This window comes from Helianthus annuus, chromosome 11 (assembly GCF_002127325.2).
Source record: "Helianthus annuus cultivar XRQ/B chromosome 11, HanXRQr2.0-SUNRISE, whole genome shotgun sequence".
Taxonomy (NCBI): Eukaryota; Viridiplantae; Streptophyta; class Magnoliopsida; order Asterales; family Asteraceae; genus Helianthus; species Helianthus annuus.
Window position 1 is genome coordinate 114,859,713 of NC_035443.2, and position 26,426 is coordinate 114,886,138.

General features: G+C 37.7%; 3 protein-coding genes across 3 annotated transcripts; all 3 read left to right on the forward strand.

Annotated features, from left to right (window-relative positions):
• Positions 1-1,138: 1,138 nt before the first annotated feature.
• LOC110889702 (probable serine/threonine-protein kinase PBL8) lies at positions 1,139-7,244 on the forward strand. Its single transcript, XM_022137262.2, has 6 exons — positions 1,139-1,682; positions 2,674-3,017; positions 3,125-3,260; positions 4,385-4,521; positions 4,630-4,753; positions 6,563-7,244. Exons 1-6 carry the CDS (start codon positions 1,628-1,630, stop codon positions 7,054-7,056), a joined length of 1,290 nt encoding a protein of 429 aa, XP_021992954.1. The 5' UTR covers positions 1,139-1,627; the 3' UTR covers positions 7,057-7,244.
• A 3,168-nt stretch (positions 7,245-10,412) lies between these two features.
• Positions 10,413-11,716, forward strand: LOC110887835. Its single transcript, XM_022135401.1, has 2 exons — positions 10,413-10,576; positions 10,651-11,716. The coding sequence occupies exons 1-2, from the start codon at positions 10,413-10,415 to the stop codon at positions 11,714-11,716; spliced, it is 1,230 nt and encodes a 409-aa protein (XP_021991093.1).
• A 9,791-nt stretch (positions 11,717-21,507) lies between these two features.
• LOC110887836 lies at positions 21,508-22,056 on the forward strand. Its single transcript, XM_022135402.1, has one exon. It carries the CDS (start codon positions 21,508-21,510, stop codon positions 22,054-22,056), a length of 549 nt encoding a protein of 182 aa, XP_021991094.1.
• The last annotated feature ends 4,370 nt before the right edge of the window (positions 22,057-26,426 follow it).

Here is a 26,426-nt window from a genome sequence, read left to right on the forward strand (position 1 = left end):
ACACTTATAAAATAAATACATATAACAATCGAACAAACTACCAACACTCTAGAATACCAAGTTGTTCCAAATACGACAAAAGAAAACATAATAAGAATTCAAGATGAACAACTTGTACGAGGTCCGATAAGACCTAGTGTCTAATAAAGTTAGTACACATGTAGGTTAATCACGCATACGTACGAACGCTCACTTACAGTATTACATACAAGGAACGTAAAATTGTGAGTTCATGTCCCTCCTTTCAATGATTTTAATGTTTTGTTTTTAAAACAATCGAGGGGAAATACATGTTAAAACTATGGGTATGTTACCTATGGGTTTAGATGATAACACGATAAATGTACGTAAGTAGGACGATGACATAGTAACCATTAATCACTTAGTGACCAAGGTGCAAAAGGTGTAGATCTATAGAGCTTGAGACGCGCTCCACTCCTGGTTGGTGCCATAGGAGTGCTTTTGTGATCCTAGAAATGTCAAAGTTGTCTCGATTTGGTTACGTACTTATGGTACATAATGTCAGGGAGCTCGCTACCCACTGATAGATCCTTAAACTCCATGAATGCTAATAACATACCATGATTACATTACAAGAATACAAAGATTTCATATGACAACAATAACTGCATGAACTCGCTCAACTTCTGTTGACTTTTTAAAACTATATGTATTTCAGGAAACAAGTCTTGAGCCGGTGATACACTACGGGAAACGGGAAAGTCAATGACAACGATAGCCACTTTTGGAGGATTTGCCTTCTATATCCCAACCTCGTATGGGCATATAGGGGACAAAACCTCAATATGTTTATGTTAATAACAAACTTTTGTGTTGTGTAATATAACTTAAACCATGTCATGTTTAACGTTGTGAACGTTGGTGAACTTAAAACTATGTTGGAAAACTTGTAATCTTTTGTTGAAATCATTATATCTATGGCGTCGTTGTTAGTTTATATGTCTACACATTTGGATGCAATGATTACCTTTCTTACGTCACATACAATACGCTTCCGCTACTAGCAGGGTACTAAACCCAAGAACCCTCAAATGAAACTCAAAGGGTACGAGACGAGCGGAAGTTATCCTGCACGTGTATATGAATAAACTTGAAAGAAATGAGCGACAAACACCTTCCTCCGCTTTTACTCTCACACCTACTACACACACAAATTTCAGTCTGAATGGTTTGGATAACCGAACTCATGCATACTCGCGACTTGCAATCATGACCGCTAGACTAAAATCCCCGACCTTGCCCAAGCCGAGTTTTGCTACAACATAAAACTCTTTAACCTTTTATTAGCAAAATTGACAACGATAACAAAACCAAACCACCCCCTTTGTAAGATAATATACAAAAACTAAAGGGGCTTAATATGTAACTTGTCGATGATAACGAAGGAAGGAGGTGTAAGCGAGTGACTTCAGAGTCAGTGGTGCGACTGAAACCAGCCGACACCGTGTTTCCTTTCCGGAATCACACCACCACCATCAACCACCACTGAAACCCTAGCACGCGGTGGTCCGGCACCGGCGGCGGCGGAGATCACGATCGGAGGAGCTCCGGCTAATAATGTTATACTGTGTGATTCAATCAGCCACATCTTCCGAATTCAAACGGTATGGGTAATTGCGGCACTCGCGAAGAATCTGCCGTCGTTTCAGACGCTCATCAAGGTCGTTTTGTTTGACTCTTTTCATTATTTGTTTTCAGATCTAGCTCACCTTTTTGTTGTTGCGTAAAATTCAATCTAATTTCAACGCGAATTTGTTAATAATAATAATGATAATAACTTGTTATATACATGATGATTATCAATAGTCAATCAGCTTAAGTGATATCTGGTGATTTTTCATTGCACATTTTGTTTCAGATCTAGGTTACCTTTTTGTTGTTGCATAAAATTCAATCATTGTTGCTTCAATTTTAAGCCAGTTTCAACTTGTATTTGTTATTAATAGTAACTTGTTGTTCACAAATTATCAACAGTCGATTTGAGTTATATTTGTTAAAAATCAGTTGACATTTTTCATTACACATTTTGTTTCAGATCTAGTCTAGTCACCTTTGCGTAAAATCCACTCATTGTTGCTTCATTCAAAGCCAATTCCAACTCGCATTTGTTATTATTAATAATAACTTGTTATACACATGATTATCAATAGTCAATCAGCTACAAGTGATATCTGGTGATTTTTCATTGCACATTTTGTTTCTGTTTCGATTTAGGTCCCCTTTTTATTGTTTTGTAAAATTGAATCATTGTTGTTGTCAAGCCAGTTTTAACACGTATCTGATATTAATAATAAACTATTATACACATGATTATTAACAGTCAGTTAAACATTTTTCATTACATATTTTGTTACAGATCTAGGTCACCTTTTTATTGTTTTGCGTAAAATTAAATCATTGTTGTTTCAATTTCAAGCCAGTTTGAACGCGCATCTGTTATTAATAATAACTTGTTATACACAAATTATCAACGATCGATTTGAGTGATGTCTGGTAAAAATCAGATGACATTTTTCATTACACATTTTGTTTCCGATATTGGCTACTTTTTTATCGTTGTGTAAAACTGAATCATTGTTGCTTCAAATATAAGCCAACTTTCACGCGCATTTGTTATTAATAATAACTTGTTTTTCAAATGATTATCAACAGCCAATCAGCTACAAGTGATATCCGGTAAAAACCCGGGTTTAGAGAAGAAGCATAGTCGGTCGATTTCGGATCTGAGTGATGCTTCAACGCCTCGTAACAATGTAAACGTTATTGAGGATTTGAGAAATAACTCGCTGCTATATACTCATGTTATTGCCTTCACATTATTCGAGCTTGAAACCATCACCAAGAGCTTTAGGTCTGATTACATACTTGGTGAAGGGGGTTTCGGGACGGTTTACAAGGGCTACATTGATGAGAATGTTAGAGTTGGACTTAAATCGCTGCCTGTTGCGGTTAAGGTTTTGAATAAAGAGGGTCTTCAAGGCCACAGAGAATGGCTTGTAAGTTATATTTATTATTTTAACAACCAACTGTTTGTGTTTGGTTATGTATATTTGAAGATGAAAGCGGTTTTAATTGATATGAATGATGGTGTTTTGTGTGGCAGACAGAAGTTAATTTTCTCGGTCAGCTTAGGCATCCGAATTTGGTGAAATTGATTGGATATTGCTGTGAAGATGATCACAGATTGCTTGTTTATGAATTTATGTTTCGTGGAAGCCTTGAAAATCATCTTTTTCGAAGTATGCGCCCTCCTTCCTTGAATTTTTACTTTGATAAAAGTTTTTCTTTTAATTTATATTTGTTAACATGGCTTGAATACTTAATGTGATTGTAACATGCCTTGCTTGCCAAGAGTAGTATGAAGTATGAACCATTAGCATTTAGTAGCTAATTAAATTGAAAGAGTCAAAACGTTCAGTTATATTTGATTTTTCGGTCTTTCTTTCAGTTCAAACAGTTTATTTGTGTGTTGCTGCCACCCACCTAATGCTCTTGCTGTAGTGCAAGTCAATTTGTAATGGTACATCAAGTTCTAATCTATATCGCCTAATCAGTTAATGCGGTAAAAAATCGAATATCGGACCGATATTTGAGATATACGTTATCGCGGTGGGATATTGGTAATTTTAATATAATGTAGATCTTTATATGTAGCAATTTAACACTAACAATTCAGTATAACATTTACAATTGTAGCAAGTAGGAACTGATTAGACTTAAAACACTAACATTTAATGCGAACAATTAACAATTAAGACTTAAAACACTAATAGCAACAATAAGAAGAAAGACGAATGTTAGAACTAAGAAGAAAGGTGCTGATATCGGGAAAATTGGTGATGTATCGGTTAGATATTGGTGAAATATCGTTCAATATCGCCGATAATATCGGTACCGATATTCTGACCGAGATATGACATCGATAGTTTACATGGGTACCGATAACCGATATGTCACCGATATTAACTGCATAGACACTAAGTTCCTAATGTTTACCTTCTAGACTATGATTTTGAGTGTGGATATGATTTTCACATTTATGTAGTCCATCTACAAGTATGACACGATAATATGATTTTTTGCTTAGTTTAAAACTTTTTTTTTTTTTTTTATGAAATTAAGGTTCTTGATGGTTTGGTGAGTAGGGATAGTGTGTACCGTATATTAAGATATGCAAAGTAAAATAAAGGCATCAAAGAGCCACGTAGTGGATTCTGTTCAAACTCTTTAATTGTCGTTCTTGACAAAGTTCAAAGTTAAAAGGCGAGCCAAATTATGCTAGAGAGTTAGTAATTCATTGTCTCTTCTTGCGTAAATTTTGTATTTTCTTAACTTAATTGGAGTACTTTATTGAGATACACAGAAACAAGCACACCGTTATCATGGTCAACAAGAATGAGGATCGCTCTAGGTGCAGCAAAAGGCCTTGCCTTCCTTCACAATGCCGAACGACCGGTGATATATAGGGACTTCAAGACTTCTAACATTTTGTTAGACTCAGTAAGTGGTTTACACGCATATTCTCATTTCTCTAGCCCTTATGTATTTCAAATATTTAAAATAGTTGCTTCATGGGTAATAACAACTAATAATAGTATGTACGTGCAGGATTATACGGCTAAGCTATCTGATTTTGGTCTTGCAAAAGCTGGCCCACAAGGGGACGAGACCCATGTATCAACGAGGGTTATGGGTACTTATGGTTATGCTGCTCCTGAATATGTTATGACTGGTATGAATATTTATATCTTATGATAGCTTCAGTTCATCGGTTAACTTGAGATTCTTGTGTAACTTGAAAAGCTAACTAAATACATACATATACATTCAAATCAAGATAAAGAATGAAATACTAGTCACTGGTGCTGTCATTGGATGTTAGAAACTCTTATTACTATTTGATAGTCGTAAGTTAATATAATATAATATTTACGCTGGCCGTCTGGTAGTCATTTATTTAACAAGTTTTTTAGTAATCCAAACGTCATTGGGTCATATGTTACACTAGCAAGAGAAGGGGTGGGGGCTGACGTGGCATAGTGGGGCAGCAGTGAACCCCGTGTCGCCCCTCTCATCCTGCAAAATTTGTTCCTCTGCGTGAACCCCTTTTCGTTCATAACTTTTAAAAATCTGTTTTTTAAACACAATTATCTCTATTTAATAAGAAAAGTTCAGTTATTTTTATATATATTTTATCGATAGATAGTCACTAAAACTTTAAAAATTAATAAGAATTAGTTGTATCTAAAAAAGTATAAAGAAAACAGGGAATGATGAATGACATGGCACTAAGGTGGCATGAATGGTGATTGGTGAGTGATGGGTATAACAGATGGCCTTGGGGTTCAGTTCTTGTCTGAATGGATTTTTTACAATTTGGGTTTGTTACCTAACGTTCGTGAAATCAACTAGGGTCGGTCGTTTATGAAAGACCTATTGAAAACTGCCTAGTTATTACATAAATGGGAACATACAATCGGGAAGCAGGGCATCATCTGGTGTTAATTTTGATTGGCAAATTGGATTTAAATAATCCCAACTTGCTCAATTTGGCCGATAATAACCCTAACTCAGTTATTGGCCGATAATAATCCCAACTGTTCCACTTTTGGCCGATAATAGTCCGCCGTTAGAGGTAGCTTAATGGAGTTGAGCTTTTTTCCGAATTACAAACCGATGTTTTATGGATTTTGATCAGAACGAGAATACGAGTTGATTGATATAAAATTTACCTCGAAATACTGCCCCTAACGACGAAAACGGTGCTTCAATTCGGGTGTTTAAACTTCCAATTAACAAAAATTAAGTCGTTTGAAGCACCGTTTCGAGGTAAGTTTACATAAATCGAACCGTATCCTTGTTCTGATCAAAATCCATAAAACATCGGTTTGTAATTCGGAAAAAAGCTTAACTCCGTTAAGCTATTTTTAACGGTGGACTATTATCGGCCAAAAGTGGACCAGTTCGGATTATTATCGGCCAATAACTAAGTTGGGATTATTATCGGCTAAATTGATTTTGAATAGTTAAGATATCTTATTCACATATGACCTAGTCATGATTCTTTTGGAATATATGTTACTTAAGAAGACTATAAGGGGGTGAGACAACATTTTAGACTTGCACAGTCATAAAGGTTACTGCTAATAACATTGTTTTTAAATCGCCCTATTTAGAATCGTAGAATATGTTTCAATTTAGAATAGTTCTTAATACAAATGGACAGTGTATAAAGTTAACCACCTTAGTTCCTTGCAAAACAAGTATAAAGTTAACCACCTTAGAGCAGAACTGACAATTTCAACCCGTTGATATAGAAATGGGTCAATTTGGGTTGTATTCTCTATGTAGTTAACGGGTCAAATGTAGAAAGTTAGTCAAACATGATATGGGTTAAAAATGGGCCGAACCGGTTAATTTGGTTAAAAATCGCCTATAATGTATTCAAATGCTTACGGTGTCTTAAGTCATGTTATAAACATATATGATCTTATTGTTAAAATTATACAGTTTTTGTGATCGTATTTGACACATTGAGCAGGACATCTTACCGCGAGGAGTGATGTATACAGCTTTGGAGTCGTTCTTCTAGAGTTATTAACAGGAAAGAAGTCCGTAGACAAAACAAGACCAAGCAAAGAACAGAGCTTAGTGGACTGGGCCCGGCCCAAACTTAACGACAAACGGAAGTTACTCCAAATCATTGACCCAAGATTAGAAAGCGAGTATTCTGTCCGGGGAGCCCAAAAAGCTTGCAGCTTAGCATACTACTGTTTAAGCCAGAATCCAAAAGCAAGACCGTTAATGAGCGATGTGGTGGAGACCTTAGAGCCTTTACAAAGCGGCAGCAGTTGTTCAAATGAAGTCTCGTTAGCCTCTTCGTTAATTGGTGTGGGGCGACCGTTAGTCGTGGGCAATCATCGGGCTTATCAGATGCATCACAAGTTTGTTCAAACTGTTGGGGCAGGTGCGGGGTGTAGATCCGCAAACCCGAGCTGTTCTCCTGGACCATCGACTGCTTGTCGGGTCAGATGAGAAAAAGATGTGAAATATTGTTAACGTGCAAGTAGTTTGTAAATTTTGTTTTAAGTGTGTGTTTGTTTACTGATTGGTACTTGAGATGATGCTTGTACATGTTGATGGTAAGATGATGTAGGTCATGTTTTGTTTTAAATGGCTTTCAAGTTATTGTGTGAAAGGCTCACTTGTCTTTTATCATTTTAGTCTTCTGTTTTAGCTATTGACCTATAGAATCTGGTTATACCTCTAACATGTACTTTACATATGGACATCTTCATTCATTTTCTCATTTATTCTCATCTACATTTTGCTTTTTCCATGTTTCTTCCCTGCAATATTCGCAGCGGTGCAACTGCAGCCGCTGTCAGTCTAGAAAAATATTGGGTAAAACACAAAAAAGCTATTACGCTTCCAAACTCCTTGCTACTACATTTTACCTGGTTTAACACTTCACGGATAATGATCTTGCCCACTACATGGACAATGTCCTTAATTCTACATGGACAAGCCATTACATTTCGCATATGATCTCTTTGTCCTTGCTATGGACTCATTAGGGTAGTGGCCCCAACTCCGGACCAATGTGGCACTGAGAAGTGCAAGCGCTTCTAGTACACACATTTCCTTAATCGTCTAGGCACTCCCAAAGAATATGTAGGAGTAAACAAGAGCTCATGTGTTCAAAAGCGATTTAGAGTAGACTCGATTTTTCACAACATTGGGTCCATCACATAAATCACACTTGTAAATAGTGGCCTTTACATATTATGTGTGTAAGAAATAATAATGTTTGAGATTAGTAAAGACAGAATTAAAAGAATTAAAGAACTTATAAATTGTTTATTTATGAAATGTAGTATTCTTATATTTTAAAAAATAATTTCTTTTTATAAAATTCAATAGTTTATAAATATCTGAAAATGAAAAACAATAACCACTAGGGAAAAAAAACATCAATCAAGCAACGTAACAAATTAAGAATATCAGTTGAAAATTACCATTTGCAAGATCATCAAAGTATTTACAAACCTCATAATATATTGAATTGACGGGCAACACCCTAATTGAGGTTTATGCAACACGTTAATGGAAAATGTTAACAGCTAGGCACTCAAATTAACTTTTTATGCTCATAAGTAATTATACGTTTAATGACTCATTTAAATAAATAAAGTCCATAACTATACCTTTAATGACTCATAAGTAATTATACGTTTAATGCTCATAAGTAATTAGGCCATAGGGTGTACTCTAACATCTAGAATGTTAACAATGACATGACATGTTAACTAACATTGCAAACCACTTCCTCCTTGTGTTAAAGTGCATTAAATAAGTTATGTGTTAACATGTTAACCCAATGTTAAAAGATTAAATTGATTATTATTTTCTTTTTTTTAGACAAACCCAATGCTAAAGTGCATTAAATGAGTTATGTGTTAACATGTTAAACCATTTCCTTAGAGTGAGACAAAGTGAAATGAGGAAAAAAAGTTGACGTGTCACTTAGGTAGAGTTAAGTTAGGTTAAAGTATACCCAAAGACCTTCTACAAGAAAAGATCAACTAATAATTAAAGGTGCTGGGATAGAGCATGTGTAGTTAACATAGGCAACACTCAGTCTCTTTTGGCTCGCCGGAACGCTGGGTTTGCTCTTCGATGAAGATGGGATCTATCTAGGGGTGAGGTTTAATCGTTTCGCTGTTGTTAGCGTCTCTTGATTTATCCTTCCTTTCTAGCCGGCTCCTTGATTTATCCATTCGCGGCCTGGGTTTCATGGGGGGTCGGTCTGTTTTCTCGCTTTGCTTTTCTTTGGTCCTTGGTCATGGCGGCGGCTGTTACAAAATTTTACGTTGCGAATATTCCTGACGGTTGCAGACCGTGGGATTTGGAATCTATTCTCAGCAACTATGGGGATTTAGCTGGTTCATATATTGCGAGGAAGAAGAGTAAAGATGGTCTCAAGTTTGGATTCGTTAGTTTTAAAGGGGTTAAAGACTGGAAAGAGTTAGAAAGGGGACTTCAAGGTATTAAGCTCAGGGGCTGCAAACTCAAGATTAATCGGGCGAGGTTCGCTAGAGAAAACGGTGTGGATGAGGAGAGAAAATTTCAGACTGACAACGTCCAGCCATTGCCTCGGAAGGATGAGAAGGTTACCAACAATCTTAATCTATAATTTTCGGAAGGAGGCTTTCATCAGGAATGGTTGTTCATACAGTTCGGTTCTCATGAACAAAAAGCATGACTTAAAGAGGAAGGAGGAGGAATCTATGGACACTGATAAGGTGGTTGAAGTTCATGGGGAGACGAGTGCTTTCTTCGATTTACAAGGTAGATCGGTGGTGGGTAGGGCTAAAGACGTTGAGGTTTTAATTAGCTTGAAGGAGAAACTTAAGGTGGCGGGTATCGAAGGTTACAGACTTTTTTACTTGGGGGGACTGAATTTGTTGCTTGTATTCGAAGACGAGATTGAGGCTTCGAATCTTATTCTTAATGTTAATCTGTGGAAGGAGTAGTTCGTATCGCTTGACTTATGGGCTGGACAAACAATGGCGTATGAGAGATTGGCTTGGCTAAAATTTCATGGCATACCGTTACACCTGGCTGAAAATAAGGTTTTCGACGACGTGGCGTCTTTGTTCGGAAAGTCGTTAAGGGGGCTCAATTGTCCCCAAATGACTGGGATCTTTCGACAACATGTGTCGGAATCCTTGTGGATGAGGGCTCAAGAATTTCAAGTTCGGCTACTCTCAGTTGGAAAAATAGGAAGTTTAAAGTTTGGGTAATGGAAATGGACAACTGGGTTCCGGACTGTTTTTTCGAAGATGTGCGGTCGGATCCGGCTACCGGAGACGGTGAGGGGGAAGTTGATTCATCGTCGTCAGATGAGTCAGAAAATGACCAAGAAGTTGAAAAGTCAAGGAACAGCGTGGGCATGCATGTGGACTCGGATCACGAGGAGGAGAATCATGAGGAAAGAGAAGTGAATGAGGCGGCTGACATTCCTTTTGTGTCTCGAAAAAAGGCTGGTGTTAATGGGGAAGATGGATCTTTTGAATTTACTAGGGAAAATAGTGGGGATTAATTTCCAAGAGTATAACGGCTGCAATATTAATGTTGGTTCCAAGGCACAACATCTTAGAATAAAGAAAAATCATTTTGATTTATTGAAGGACAAACATAGGAAGGGGCCCAAACAAATAAACCCAGACAGTTGCACTAGGCCCGAAAAACGCTCTAGATTGGATCTGGATGAAACTTTTGACACTTTTAATGTCCCGGCCCAAAATGTTGTTATCAACAATGTTTGTATCGAAAATGGTAACTCAGTGGGAAGGTCACTAGACTTTAATAATCTTTTTGACCTTAATATGAAGGTGGTTTCAAATACTGATGATCTCGAAAGCAGCTCTGGGGATACCCTTGTTGGCGATACACAGGAAAATTTACACAAGGTTGAGGTGGTTCCAAATGAGCATGAAGAAACTATCAAAATCAGGAATTTGGTCGGTGCGGATCTCAACGATCACATCAGGTTGGTTAAGGAGGCTCTGATTGAAGAAGGCATCAATGTGGTTAGTTAATGAATTTCCTGTCTTTAAACGTTAGAGGGATCGAGGGGTCTGTAAAGGAAGGATGGATTAAGGAGTTAAAAGTGAGAAACAAGGTTGATTTTTTTCTTATTCAAGAAACTAAACAGGAGAATATGTCGAATTTAAATTGTGCTAAACTTTGGGGAAATCAGGAGTGTGGTGTCGAAGGTGTCGAGGCGTCGGGTCTATCGGGAGGTCTTCTTTGTGTTTGGGATAAAGGGATTTTTGAGATGATTAGCTCTGTTAAGGACAGGAATTTTTTGCTTGTGAATGGGAGAATTAAAGGGAGTCAGGAGATGATAAACATAATAAACATGTATGCCCCTCAAAAAACTTCGGATAAGTTGATCCTATGGAATAAGATTAGAGGGGCGATGGACGGTTTTGCAGGATTGTGGGTTATTGCTGGTGATTTTAATGCTGTGCGGTGGCATGAGGAGTGTAAAAATTCGAGTTTTAAGAACACGTGTGCTAGGAATTTTAATGAATTTATACACGCTGCTGGGCTTGTGGTGTATGATTTAAAAGGGAGAAGATTCACATGCATCAGAGACAATGGTAGGAAATTAAGCAAGATTGATCGTTTCTTGGTGTGCCCGAACTTTTTTCACAAATGGCCTGAAGCTTGTTTGAGAGGCCTCTCTTTCAAACATTCTGATCATTGTCCATTGGTTCTCACTATTGTCAATAAGAATTTTGGGGCCAAGCCTTTTAGAGTGTTTAACTCATGGATGAGGAAAGTTGGTTTCCAGGAGACGGCTGAGAGAGTGGTTGATCTGCAGGAGGTTAGTAGTGGGCCTGTGGATATTAAGTTAATGAGGAAATTCGGTGCGATTAGGAATGCTCTCAAATTTTGGAGAGCTGATCTTATGAAAAAAGAAAGTGAAATGGTTATAAAAGCGGAAGAAGAGTTAGAAGATTTAGAAATCATTATGGAGGATCAGGACTTGAACGAGGTAGAGGAATGGGCGTATGTGGAAAATAATAAAGTAGTGATGAACCACGGGGCAAATAAGTGGGAGGATATGAAACAAAAGTCGAGAACAAGATGGGTGATGGAGAGTGTGAAACACGAGCCTTAATGTGTATTAGATAACGTGTTTTAATGTGTTTTACGAGATTATACGCTTTGAATATGTTTACTATGCAAGTATGTGGTTTTACAGGTGAATCGCATAATTCGGTGAAGTTACAACGTTTGGTGATGAAGTGAAACAACCGGGAATAATAATCAAGTGAATCACATCATTCGGGACTTGTTCGGGTTGAGAAATAACTTGAATATACAAGAAAAAGGTGCATGAATGAAGTTCAAGGGGTGAGTGGTAATTAAATGAAAGATGAAATTGAAGAAATTGAGGGAGCCGTGATCTTCACAGAAGATATAAAGCGTAGCTTACGTATGAGAACGTAGCTTATGGTAGACAATATACGGCAGTGCATGGATTGAGTTGTGAGCAGCATTTAAAGGGTTTAATACCCTAACCATAAAAGGGGAATATAATATATATTGAAAGGGTATCATTAATACAAGGTGGCAACTGACATCCAAGATTGAATTAAAGGATTCATGTGACATCTTGGCAGCCATAATATCAATTCATCATCAACATTAGCGAACATCATCATCATCTTTTGATGGTGGACTTCTTGTCATACATGCAGACAAGACTTTGAGACAACATTGGGAGCCAATACTCACGTGCAAGGGCCATTTGGGCTTTGGAGAACATCATCATTGTTGTTGGACTTCTAAGCACATGCATCCATATTGGGCCGAATAGGGGGCAGCCAACACACATCATCACAACAATAGAGGGTTGTTGGGCCGCACATGTGAATCTTGGGTTTTGATAGCAGACACGTCAACGAGCCTAGGGAGAAAAAAAGGAGTTGGATTGAAGGAAATCATCATCTTTAGTCAACAAATCATACATCATGTAACACCCCGTGTTTTCGAATATCAAAGTCAAACTCAAAGTCCAAGTCAACTTTGACTTCTTTGACTGTAAGTAGTCTATTTTATGTTTTATTTGTATTATGTGGAGTAAGTGTTGTTAATCTAAGGAATCGAAGTAATCGAATGTTTAATTAACGCGAACCGATTTACGAATGTGAATAGTAGGAAGTAACAATGCGATAAAGTTAACTAATCAGTAATCAAACCGATCTAACCATCATTGAACTCGAATCTCGAATTACGCGAACTTTGGTTGTTATTATACGTGTGTGTGTGTGTGTGCCTTATGTGTTACCTGTGCGTGTTACTTTACGTTTTGTGTGGTGATCAATCGAATCAATCGAAACTCGAATCGAAACTCGGAACTCAAATCGAATGCAATCGAAATCGAATTATGGCGAATGGTAACGTAAGGATAGGGCGAAATATAGATGATTGTATGTTAGATATAGTAGTTAGGACTGAAAGTAATTTGAATAGGAAACTCTATCATACTCGTATCGTCTCCAATCGAAATCGAAATCGAAATATCGAAAATCGTTGCACCGAGCACTCAAACCAGGCTGTTGATTGATCAGGCTGTCAGCCGATCGAACAGCAGGCTGTCAGCCGATCGAACAGCCCAGCCGATCGGACGAACTGTCCGATCGAGCAGGCTGTCCGATCGGGATGCCTGGTCGATCGGCCAGCCCTTTCCTCTTTTGGAGCCTATAAATAGGGCTGTCATTGTCATTCTTTCCACTTTTGGAAACTCTCTGACCGACCAGCTCGTGCTCCTCACCTTTTCTCAGATTTCTTCCAATTTCGGTAACTTTTCATCCTAAATCTTGTACTTCCTTGATCAATGCACACTCCTACACCTTTTTGTCTTTCGAATCTTGATTTCTAACCATGAAATCATCAAGATCTAAGCATTCTAGGATGATGTCATCATGGTGTTCTTCAAGAACATCATGTTTTGGCCTTAATCTACCATGAATAGCTCGGATCTAACCGATTTCCACATAAACAAGCTAAGATCTATCACGGATCTAAACATTCACATGATGTAAAGGATTGAAAGGAAGATTTCCAACTTTCTTTCAACTCTTTTACACTCAATGCCTTCAAACCGGTAGAAACGGAGCTTGAGTCAACTCACCGATCATTCTAGTGGATGAGTGGTTCAAGATTCGGATTCTATCTACGAGGTTCACCGTCTTTGGGATAAACATCAAACTATCGTTCCGAACAGTTTACCGGCCAGACTTGGGTGATTCCTGTCCGAGCAGGAGAGACAAGTAAGAATGAAAGTTCCATGGTTTAGCTCGTTGACAAACTACCTCAATATAACGTCAAATCAACAGAACAGTCAAGTGTTAGACGAGCAGGCCGACCAGGTCAGGATGCTGACCGAACGGTTAGGATGTTCGAATGAACAGCCCAACCGATCGGACATGTCAGCCGATCAACCAGGCCAGCCGATCGGCTAGTATATGGTCCCACAATTTGACAATTCTATGAAGTATAGTATTGAACGAGGTGATCTTCGATCGAACGAACTGTTTGATAACATTACTCATCCGATCATGAGATACTATGCTTCAACCCTTAATCGATTTACAATTCGTTCGACGTATTGGAATGCCACCCAATCGAGCATGTTGTTCGATCGAGTATGCTGTTCGATCGAGTGACATCCTGCTGAGGACTACTACTGAAGTTCCTGACCGATCGGTTAAGCCGGCCGATCGAACAGACCGTTTGATCGATCGACCTGAAAGGTAAGAACACTTCAATGTTCTCAAATACTACAGCGAAAACTTCAAAAGGTCAAACCATCATACACAAACACATCCTACTCAAAGGAAGAAACAATCCACATGAACAGTCCAGCCGATCGAGCCTACCGGCCGATCGAACAGACTGTCCGAACGGACTGTCCAGCCGAACGAACAACCTGTTCGATCGAACCTGCTGTTCGATCGACCAGGCTGTTCGACCCACTTACGTTTGTTTCCATTTTACGTGTATTCATCGTTACGCTATCGAACTGTTCAGGCTAACCCTACTCTCAAGCGCTCCCTTCAATCCATCAATCAATCGCTGTGAGTATACTCGATCCCTTCTTGCTTTTAGCACTTTTGGGTGTTACATACGTTACTTATATCAAAACACATCCGATCACACTACTCAAGTTATTTGAACGCTAACCAATATGCATGTATTACGTGACTAAATGAATGCTTGTTGATTGTGTTTACACGTGGAATGCTGTCTACCTGCCTTAACGACGTAGTACTATAGTTTGGACTCAGCACCCGTTCACACGGGGGTTGTTAAGGACAATTACTTGCATGGATTACGGTGGTAATCATGTATTGTGAACTGTCTCGGACAGTCAACCCGCAGTCATTGGTATCGATAGATCCATGTCGATAATTAACATGCTTCGTTTTCCTCTGTGTACGTGCTGGTTATGCGTAAACTATTCGAACTCTATATGCTATTATTAAACTTGTATGCTCACCTTTACATTTTATGTACTGACTTTATTTTAACGTATGTGACAGGTGTTTAAGATGTTTGCTTGCTAGGAAAGCGAGGCTAGAATAAAGCTTTAGAGGCCCCCAACAAATAGTTGTCTGTAAGGAAAAAGCAACTAGAGTATAGTTGCCTGTAGATCTTGTCAGGCTGGGTCTTTAGGAGCATTTGAACAATATTTATTCGTTTTTATTTAAATCTGAGTTGTCGGAACAGGGTATTTGACTGGTTGTTATCTGTAATAATTTGTTTGTTATTTGGGACACGGTATGGGACATGTTATTTAAACTGAATAGTGATGATAATTGTTATAGAAACTTCTGGACAATCTGTTTCGCTCAGTGCCATGCCCCGATGATTCCGCCATCGGTTAGGGTGTGACACATCATTATCACCTCATCGCAAAAGAGGATTGGGACTCGCACATGCACACGTGAAGTCTTTGGGGGCCGATTGGAAACAAAGTCAAATACATTATCATTCTCACATGGGCTTTAACATCAATTCATGTGGGCCGACCTTTTGAGATAGTTGGCGGCTGGGCAAATTTTTGGGGGAAATTAATTCACAAACGAAAAAGATGTTCATCAGATCTTTGACGACAGGGAGTTCAACTTTCGACCAAGCTATTGAAGATCAACAACCTATCATAAGCAGCTAAATCTCTTGTGGACACTACGGGTGAATGATTCTGTGAGACACTTTTAATTCTAGTTTCTGTTTTGTATTGAGATTTGGATTTGTAGTCGGGTGACAGCCGACTATTTACATGATTATATTATTTGTGTGACAGACAAATCCTGAGTGACAGTCAGAGTTATAATTATGTTTTGAATCCAATTATGCTTTTGTTGATTGAATGATTTCTATGTATGTTTGTTTTAATATTTATCTGATCAATTAATATTAAGATTTTGAACTACGTAGGTAATTGGTAGATGTGATAGATTTACTGTTTAATCAACAACATCCAATAAAATCAAGACTAGGTTATTAGTAATTACAGAATCAAAATCCCAGAGGGATCACATTTTTTCTATCATTGTTTTTACAATCTCAAAGTTATTGTTTATGGTTTTCTAGAAAATTCTCAAAGTAATTCAAATATTTACAAACAAATAATAATTAGCATTAACCACAGACTCCTCTGGATTCGATACCCTGCTTACCTCAGCTACCTAGGTTAATTAGGTTTTTGCATGTCCATAACGACAGACATCAAAATGGCGCCGTTGCCGGGGAGTCGTGCGCTTAGTGCTAGTTTAGTTTAGTTTTATTTGTTTGCTTTCGTTTTACAAAAAAAAATCCAAAAAGTATTTGCCTTTTCTAGTTAGTTTGTTTTTTTTTTCTTTCACTTTTGTCTTTGTTTTCTTTTTGTTCGGTACTGCTTTTCGTTTGCTACTTGTGCAGGAAATATGAGTTGGGAATATAAAGAATATGTTTCATGCACAAGGTGTGGGTGCCAAGGACATTGGGCATTCATATGCCCAATGTTCGAGAGTAAGGCTGAACTTGATGAGTGGGTATGGTCCCAACGCATGCAAAAACAAAAAAGATGAGGGTTACCAGGGTTATTCTTATCAACATAGATATCAAGAAGAGATCGATGATATGGACTACAATCATGATCCAAATTGGGAGTACAGTGGTTATGAGATGGATGATGGTCACCGGTACAAGCCAGATTGGAGTTGTAATGGAAAATCAAAATATTTTGAGGACTCTGGTTATGGAGGCAATGGTCATTTTAATGAATATGACTCATCAAGTTACGCCCAAGACATCCCTGATATATATCAGATTTATGAAGATGTAGTCAAGTTAGGTGAAGTAATAAATGCACTATGCAATGAGCGGGTTAAAAGAGAGTCCGAGAGGTTAGGAAGCAACAATCAAGTGGACTCACAATCTCAAATATCCGAGTCAATCGCGGAGTCCCAAGATGAGGTTTGCATTGAAGAATCAGATGTAGAGGCAGTAACTCCTGCACGGGTAATAGTTGATGATAATGATTCACCCGTCCGTTTAAATATGACAAGTGGTGCAATCCGTTTGGTTACAAGTGTTGAAGATGAAGAGGAGAATGGGCCTATGATCCCAGTCCAGTTGGGTGAGTTCAAGACTGATAGGACATTGATGGATCATGGGGCAAGCATAAGCATATTGGCAGGTCGAGTGTTTGATGAATATGATTTTGGTGAGCTTGAAGAGGTGGACACCACGATTTTGCTTGCAGACGGGTCAAGGAAACCATCTAGGGGGATGCTGAGAGGAATTGCTATAAGAGTAGGCGATTGTTATTACCCTGAAGATTTCCTAGTTGTGGACCACACGCCATCCAATGTTGAAGGACAACCGCCAGTTATCTTAGGTCGGCCATTTTTGGAAACTGCGAAGGCTATCATTGATTGCAATGCTAATACAGTAAATATGGTCTTCGGGTCACGTAAGTTTTCCTTAAACTTTATGTCTCACACTTGTGCTTATTCTAATATTGCTAATAAGTGTCATCCTCCAATTAATGAGGATGTCCCAAAAGAGAGTGTTGCTATGATTGACAGGTCTAAAGATGAAAAGGTTGTGAAGGATAAAGTGGTCAAATCACCGTGGTGGCTCAAGATGAGAAACAAAAAGCGTTCAGTCAAGTTAGAAAAGGAGTCACCAAAGGATGCAACCAAATCCAAGAAGAGACCACTTGAGGTGAATATGGGTGAGTTCTCACAGTTGGAGGAAAAGAAGAAGCCCACGAGGAAAATTAAGGGTGAATTCTCACAGTCGATAGATTTCAATAACCCGGATCATTTGGATGCCATATGGAGTGAAGGATGGCAGTGGGATACTAACCATTCACCAGCACAAGTGTGCTTTGCACGAACGATGCCATTTGAACCACCTTGAGCATATCAGGTACGATCTGGCTGAAGACCATTAAACTTAGCGCTCTTGGGAGGCAGCCCGAGGATGTAGAGTATTGTATTTTGGTTTGGTTTCGTTTTGGTGTGTTTGTGTTTTGACAGGTTTCTACGTTCCATCTTCATGGATGCAATGAATCAAGTGTGGGGATGTTGGGGGATGTTTGGCAACATCCTCAGTGAGATATCAGAGAATCCCTGGATGCGTATGTTCTAGTTAAAGCACAACAACTGCATCATTACAGACACATGATCAGGTGCATGTGTTTATCTATCCTGTGTTTTATTTGTTTTTGTGTATTTGGCGGTGTGAACTTCTTTGTGTTAGGAGTGGTTTTATGTGTCGAGTCGTATAGGTGTTAGCCGTTCATTGTTTGTAGGGTGGTATCTCTCGGGTTATGACTATAAATTGCACCATACATTGGGGACAATGTATCCCAAGTGTGGGGATGCGGTAACTCGAGAGAGGGTTGGTAGGATTGATGATCTTAAATGCTTGAATTGGTTGAAATTGGTAAAAATTGAAAATTTTTGTCTCGAGTATGCTTGAAATTCATGAAAACTGACACTTTCAATTGCTAAAGGGTTCCTACTGATATTAAACTAACTTAGATCCCTAGTCATGGTTGTCCCTTTAAGTTTCATGAGAGTATATCTGACAGTTGTTTTAGAGAATAATTAAAAAGAGATGCCTAACTAGGGGTAACATGCTTTAGGAATTACACATGCTACGTGTCGGCAACCTATATTCCTTTTGTTCGGTGAGATATTTGAGCCTACTAGATTGTTAATTGAATTACTATACATGTTCATTTGTTGAGAGTAGGCCATATGTTGCTTTGTGTTAGAACTTGTGATACGTATCGAGACTGTGCTTAAACGTTTACACATAAATGATAAAGGCATTAGGATCCCTTCTATTGTGTTATTTGTTTACTGTTGATTCCACCCACCTTAGTTAACTATGTTGAGCCTTATACCTTTCGTTTGGTACACCTCGTTTGACCCGTTTGATTACTAACCATGAATGACAATTATGTGTTAGATATTTGTTTAAAAAAAATAAAAAAAATGAAATGAAAAAAAAAAAAAGAGAATAGAAAGAAAAAGAAAAAAATAAAAGTATTATTATGTTGTGTTATATAAATGGGTCGAAAATAACCCATGTGTTAGTGTTATTGTGAATAAGTTGCCATGGTTTGGTATTCTTTTGTGTTCGCCAAATAAATATAAAAACCCAAAAATATACTCCTACCTTTACCTTTAACCCAAAACCCGAAAGTCCTTTTGATATGTGTTACATTATTTGATACAGTGGAGGTGTGATTGCTATACAAGCTTATGATTACAAAGTAGCATATTTGGTTTTGAGTGAAATTTATACTAGCACATTACACGCTAGTCTTGATTAAAACCGAGAGGAGTGATTATTGTGAGGGGCGTGTGGCATGTGTGTAGTAATATAAGCATGTTAGTGTTAGTTAGGCAAGTCTTAGATTGTTTAAATGCGAATCACTTATCTGTCAGATTGTCAATCTCGATTGTGTCAGTCTATGGGATGGGTATGACTTGGGACCTTAAATTGTTAGTTCGGTAAGGAATTTAATGGTGATTTGTTAATAAGGTGAGTAATGTTTGTAATGGTTGCTTGAGGACAATCAATGATAAGTGTGGGGATGTGATGGAGAGTGTGAAACACGAGCCTTAATGTGTATTAGATAACGTGTTTTAATGTGTTTTACGTGATTATACGCGTTGAATATGTTTACTATGCAAGTATGTGGTTTTACAGGTGAATCACATAATTCGGTGAAGTTATAACGTTTGGTGATGAAGTGAAACAACCAGGAATAATAATCAAGTGAATCACATCATTCGGGACTTGTTCGGGTTGAGAAATAACTTGAATATACAAGAAAAAGGTGCATGAATGAAGTTCAAGGGGTGAGTGGTAATTAAATGAAAGATGAAATTGAAGAAATTGAGGGAGCCGTCATCTTCACAGAAGATATAAAGCGTAGCTTACGTTTGAGAACGTAGCTTATGGTAGACAATATACGTCAGTGCATGGATTGAGCTGTGAGCAGCATTTAAAGGGTTTAATACCCTAACCATAAAAGGGGAATATAATATATATTGAATGGGTATCATTAATACAAGGTGGCAACTGATATCCAAGATTGAACTAAAGGATTCACGTGACATCTTGGCAGCCATAATATCAATTCATCATCAACATTAGCGAACATCATCATCATCTTTTGACGGTGGACTTCTTGTTATACATGCAGACAAGACTTTGAGACAACATTGGGAGCCAATACTCACGTGCAAGGGCCATTTGGGCTTTGGAGAACATCATCATTGTTGTTGGACTTCTAAGCACATGCATCCATGTTGGGCCGAATAGGGGGCAGCCAACACACATCATCACAACAATAGAGGGTTGTTGGGCCGCACATGTGAATCTTGGGTTTTGATAGCAGACACGTCAACGAGCCTAGGGAGAAAAAAAGGAGTTGGATTGAAGGAAATCATCTCTTTAGTCAACAAATCATACATCATCATCACCTCATCGCAAAAGAGGATTGGGACTCGCACATGCACACGTGAAGTCTTTGGGGGCCGATTGGAAACAAAGTCAAATACATTATCATTCTCACATGGGCCAACATCACATGGGCCAACATCACATGGGCTTTAACATCAATTCATGTGGGCCGACCTTTTGAGATAGTTGGCGGCTGGGCAGATTTTGGGGGAAATTAATTCACAAACGAAAAAGATGTTCATCAGATCTTTGACGACAAGGAGTTCAACTTTCGACGAAGCTATTGAAGATCAACAACCTATCATGAGCAGCTAAATCTCTTGTGGACACTTCGGGTGAATGATTCTTGTGAGACACTTTTAATTCTAGTTTCTGTTTTGTATTGAGATTTGGATTTGTAGTCGGGTGACAACCGACTATTTACATGATTATATTATTTGTGTGATAGACAAATCCTGAGTGACAGTCAGAGTTATAATTATGTTTTGAATCCAATTATGCTTTTGTTGATTGAATGATTTCTATGTATGTTTGTTTTAGTATTTATCTGATCAATTAATATTAAGATTTTGAACTGCATAGGTAATTGGAACAGGTGATAGATTTACTATTTAATCAACAGCATCTAATAAAATCAAAATAGGTTATTAGTAATTACAGAATCAAAATCCCGGAGTGACCACGTTTTTTCTATAATTGTTTTTACAATCTCAAAGTTATTGTTTATGGTTTTCTAGCAAATTCTCAAAGTAATTCAAATATTTACAAACAAATAATAATTAGCATTAACCACAGACTCATCTGGATTCGATACCCTGCTTACCCTAGCTACCTAGGTTAATTAGGTTTTTGCATGTCCATAACGACAGACATCAATGGGTGCTTGAGGGCTACAAAAACACCAAATTTTTTCACACTCATGTTAATATGAGGAGGGCTTCCAATAAGATCCCAGGTCTGAAATCAAATGGTAGCTGGATCACTAAACCGAATAAAATTAAAAGTGAGGTGATGAGATTCTTTCGAGAGCGCTTTAGTGACGGATATCGGGTTAGGCCTAACCTGTTATGTGAAAACACTAAGGAATTTAAGCAAGAGGAGAAGGAGTTGCTAACCATGCCTTTTTTGATGGCCGAAATAAAAGATGCGGTTAATGATTGTGGGGATGATAAAGCGCCCGACCCTGATGGTTTTAATGTGAAGTTTATTAAGAAATTCTGGTATTTATTCGACAAAGACTTCAAAGATATTATGGATGAGTTCTTTGACTGTGGGAAGATTAGTGTCGGAGGCGGACATTCGTTTATAACTCTGGTCTCAAAAATAAAAGATCCTGTTGAGCTAAACAACTACAGTGCTATCAATCTTATTGGTATTATAAGTAAAGTGGTGTCTAAAGTCCTTGCCAACCGGCTTAAAAAGGTTATTGGTTCTATGATCTCCGAAGTTCAGTCGGCTTTCATCAAAGACAATTAAATTCTCGACGGTCTGCTTCTTATAAATGAAATCACTAATTGGGGTAAGAAAAATAAGAAGAAAGCGTTCTTTTTGAAGATTGATTTCGAGAAAGCATATGGCAATGTTAATTGGAACTTCCTTATCTCAGCTATGGGTCAGATGGGTTTTCCGAACAAGTGGTGTTTCTGGATTAAAGGGATTCTGGAATCGGCTAGATCATCGGTGTTGGTGAACGGATCCCCGACTTTCGAATTTCAGTGCCATAAAGGGTTAAGACAGGGGGATCCTATCTCTCCTTTTCTTTTTATCTTAGTTATGGAGATGTTTTCTTGCATGTTTGACAAAGCTAGAAGTCTAAATATCTTCACGGGGATTCAAATTCCGAATGGCCTTAGTGTGACTCATTTACTATATGCGGACGATGCTATAATTCTTGGGGAATGGTCAGATATAAATATTAAGAATGTGGTGCGTATCCTCCGGGTTTTTCATATCTGTTCGGGGCTTAAGATTAATATCAATGAGTCTAACATTTATGCTATCGGTGTTCATTTGGATGTGTTATCTAGTATGGCGGAGATTGTGGGTTGTCAGGCAGGAGTTTTCCCTTTTAAATATCTTGGCCTCATGGTGGGGGCCAACATGAATAGAATTAACAACTGGAAACCGAATTACGATATTTTTTACGCTCGGCTTGCTAAATGGAAAACGAATATGTTGTCGATCGGTGGTAGAATTACTCTCATCAAAGCTGTTTTGGAAAGCCTCCCCAATTATTACTTTTCTTTGTATAAAGCCCCGATTAAAGTTATCAGTGATTTAGAAGCAAAGATAAGGAATTTCCTTTGGGGTGGTTACGGTTCAGTGAAGAAAATACATTGGGTTGCTTGGGATAGAGTCTCTCTTCCTATCAAGAACGGTGGTCTTGGTTTAAGTAAGTTAAAAAAACATAAATACGGCTCTTTTGGCCAAAATGGGGATGGAGATTCCTTATTAAGAAAAACAAGTTATGGAATAATATTATTGAGGCTCTTCACGGCAATAGGAGTTGCGGAGATTCCTTTCCTGTTAAAAAATCGCTTGGTGGCGTGTGGAACAACATTGTGCAGGTTCTCGATAAGAGGATAATTGATGGCATTCAATGTCACACCCCAACCAATGGCGGAAACATCGGGATGAGACGAAGTGTGAAGATTGCTCGAGACATCATAACGCTAATAATTGTGACAAGTATTTAAATAATCCGATTTCATTTCATAAGATAAATTGTCAACATTACAAGCAATTCAAAATACAACAAGTTCCAAAAGTAATACATAACAACATAAGCAAAATTGATACAACATATTAAACCTAAACGTCTATATGTGTATCTAGGCATCAACGCTACTTCTTTTCATAGCATCGTCATCATCAACCTGTAACATGTTTAAAAATACAATTCAATGCAAAAGCAAAGGCGAGTATACAAGTTTGATACATACATAGCAAGAGCTAAGTTTTAAACAATTCCTCATAGCAAGCATGTGATTCAAGATAAACATCTAAACATGGTATGTGTCTAACATATCAAACCAAGGAAACGCAATATGCTCATGACATAACCGAAGATAAAGAGGCGGGTCGTTAATCCTATAGCGCTACATATGTCACGGTTTGGCTCGTACGAAGTTAATGATAAATTCGACACATAAGATTAATCCAAGTTTAAAGCATCAAGCCATCACGTATACAAGCATGTTATAGGAATGTTCATGTGTTTAAGCAAAATGTTCATGTGTAAGTTTGTTGATAGATAAAACATGTTACACCCCAAAAGTGATAAAAGTAAAAAGGGGGAATACGAGTATACTCACAAAGTTTGCATATGCTTTCCAATTATCCAATTATTGACGAGTTGATGAGGTTAGAAGCTTGAATGTGTAGGGTTAAAGTTCAAGTATGCTTAGAGTCGAGATTCGGTATTTAAAACAACATAAAAGTAAGATATGTGAATAGCATGTGAAAATAATTATCTTCAACACTTAACACTTGTATGACACTTGGTAACCACAAGGGTTATGATAATGTTTTCATGAGTTGAACACCCATAAGAATCACAACAAGGTTTAGGTCTTAGGTGATGTTCTACTACTTTAACATATAAACACAAGTTCAACATCAAAGGTTCAGATGAGTGTATATATATATATCTAGGTTAAGTACTACATATTATTTAGTCCAATAATTCAAGTAGGAGGTAGAAGATTAGGATCTTCATTTAGGCACCTCGTGTTATCATAGATGTCATGTATGGGGTAGGAAGAACATGCTTCCATTTAGGAACCCCTTGAATGTTCACCACTTCCCTTGATGTAAAAACAACCAAGGAGGGTCACGAACTAGGATTAGCACAATAACATAAACAACCTAACTATAGAGAAATCATCAAATCATGTGAGGATTGTATGTAGGACAACCCAAGTTGTTCCATAATCACTCATTTATCAAGATCTAAGCTTGACATGATTTGTGGGTTAAATACCCTAACAAAACAGAAAGTATTTGAGGTTTTAACCTCTGATTTATAGTGTCTCAACCTTGTTTTTAAGCTTAACCAACCATAAGTGAGGTTGTAAGCATTAGGACATAGGTTTGAGATGAGATAGACTCAAGTTTGGTAAGAAATAACAAGGATTTCATGAAAACAAAAACAATCAGTGGACTTTGGAGCCTTTTTGCCGGAGTTCCAGGGACTTATTTACTGTGAAAAACCCATGGAAACGTAGATAAGGTCAATACAAAGTAGTAGGAAAAAGAATCGAGTGAATCGGATAAGAATTGAGTGAGTTATGCTCATTTTCGTGAAGGGGTGTCAATCTGCTCGAACCCTTGCTTTCAGCTACGGTTTGGAGGATGTTTTGAGAGTTTTTAGTGTTGCAAAAGTGGTAGGGAGGCTGGTTATAAGTGGTATTTATAGGGGGAAGGATTAGGGTTTCAATGGGTTGGGCTTTGGAAGTGTTTAGAAGGGGTTACACCTTGAAACTAGCCCACAAAACCCAACTATATGGGGCTGAATTTTGCTGAATTGGGGCTGCCATATTTCTTTTATTTTTTTAAAAAACATTATAATGAGTAATTTTGTTAATTAAGTTGTGTAATAATATGCAACAATGTTTCCCCTAACTTGTAACAAGGTGAAATATGAAATAAAACATGATTTAACTAGGTAAAGAGTGTAATGTACAAGTATGTAACATGTTTGTAAGTGACAAGTATATGTCACATATTAGATGATTAACAGTTGTATAAATAAGCATATTATTAGGGGTTTTTAGGTATCAAAAATTTAAGGACAAGCATGGACATGCATCGTGAATAAGTATCGTATAAGTATGAATTACAAATAAGGATTCGATGTACAATGAATTCGAACGTATGAACATGTATGAATATGTAGATGGTGAATTTAAAGAAATACGAATTTTATTTATGATCCAAGTCTCGGATTTTACAACGAAAAGACGACTACAATAATACAAGATTTCCAAAAATAGCGTTACAAGTCGAGCTTTCTAATTATGGAAAGTATGAAAAAGCAGGGCGTTACAGTCTCCCCTCCTTTAGGAAATTTCGTCCCGAAATTTATTCAAGAGGAAGACCTTGGAGAAAAAGCATTTTGGCTAAAAGAATCGAGACTTGGGAGTTTTGAAACGTTTAGAAAAGTACGGAATTTTGAAGAACGATAGGATAGGAATTTGTTTGACTAAAATGAGTTGAGGCATTTAAGCATAGGTAAAACGTGTATGCGTGCGCATAGGCAAAGGAGTTTAAATAAGTTTGAATGTCTCAGAATGGAGAGGTATCTTTAAAATATGATATCCAAGAAGTATAACTTTCGTATAATGCGTTTAGTATTTTGATGAAAAGTGTGGTAGTTTGCATGGGGAGTCTAAAGGATAGTATAAAAATCACATTTTCGTAAAAATTGTTTATTGAGAGTAACGAAAAGATTTGTTAAAGGTATACTAAGTACATTTACATAAGAGTAAAGAATAGGAAGACGGTTTTAAAGGTAATGAGATAAGTTAGGATTTGAATGTTTAAACAAGCGTGATTGCGAACGGGGTTCATATGAAAGAAAGGATAATGGAGAATAATAGGAGTATGGGGTGAACAATTGACACTAAATGAATGCAAGTATATGAATGATATGGGTATTTGATAGATGAAAGTTGCATGTTAAAGATGAAGTCTCGTCATGGATAATCGGACGTAATGCGTTTGTGAGTTGTTTAAAGCTTGTATTAGGTCCAAGAGGTCTGTAAAACACTGAATTTCTCATGGCACGTTTTACGAAAGTTTGGTAACATGGTGAAAACACTTATATATAGGAAGTACCAGCGGCG

What these genes read in the sequence shown, in the direction of transcription:
- LOC110889702 (XM_022137262.2), top strand. Translation starts at nt 1,628, where the DNA reads ATGGGTAATTGCGGCACTCGCGAAGAATCTGCCGTCGTTTCAGACGCT. An exon ending in TGAAAATCATCTTTTTCGAA is followed by an intron (nt 3,261 to 4,384) that starts GTATGCGCCCTC and finishes TGAGATACACAG; the next exon opens with AAACAAGCACACCGTTATCA. An exon ending in TCCTGAATATGTTATGACTG is followed by an intron (nt 4,754 to 6,562) that starts GTATGAATATTT and finishes CACATTGAGCAG; the next exon opens with GACATCTTACCGCGAGGAGT.
- LOC110887835 (XM_022135401.1), top strand. Translation starts at nt 10,413, where the DNA reads ATGAAGGTGGTTTCAAATACTGATGATCTCGAAAGCAGCTCTGGGGAT. An exon ending in GATCTCAACGATCACATCAG is followed by an intron (nt 10,577 to 10,650) that starts GTTGGTTAAGGA and finishes TTTAAACGTTAG; the next exon opens with AGGGATCGAGGGGTCTGTAA.
- LOC110887836 (XM_022135402.1), top strand. Translation starts at nt 21,508, where the DNA reads ATGAGGAGGGCTTCCAATAAGATCCCAGGTCTGAAATCAAATGGTAGC.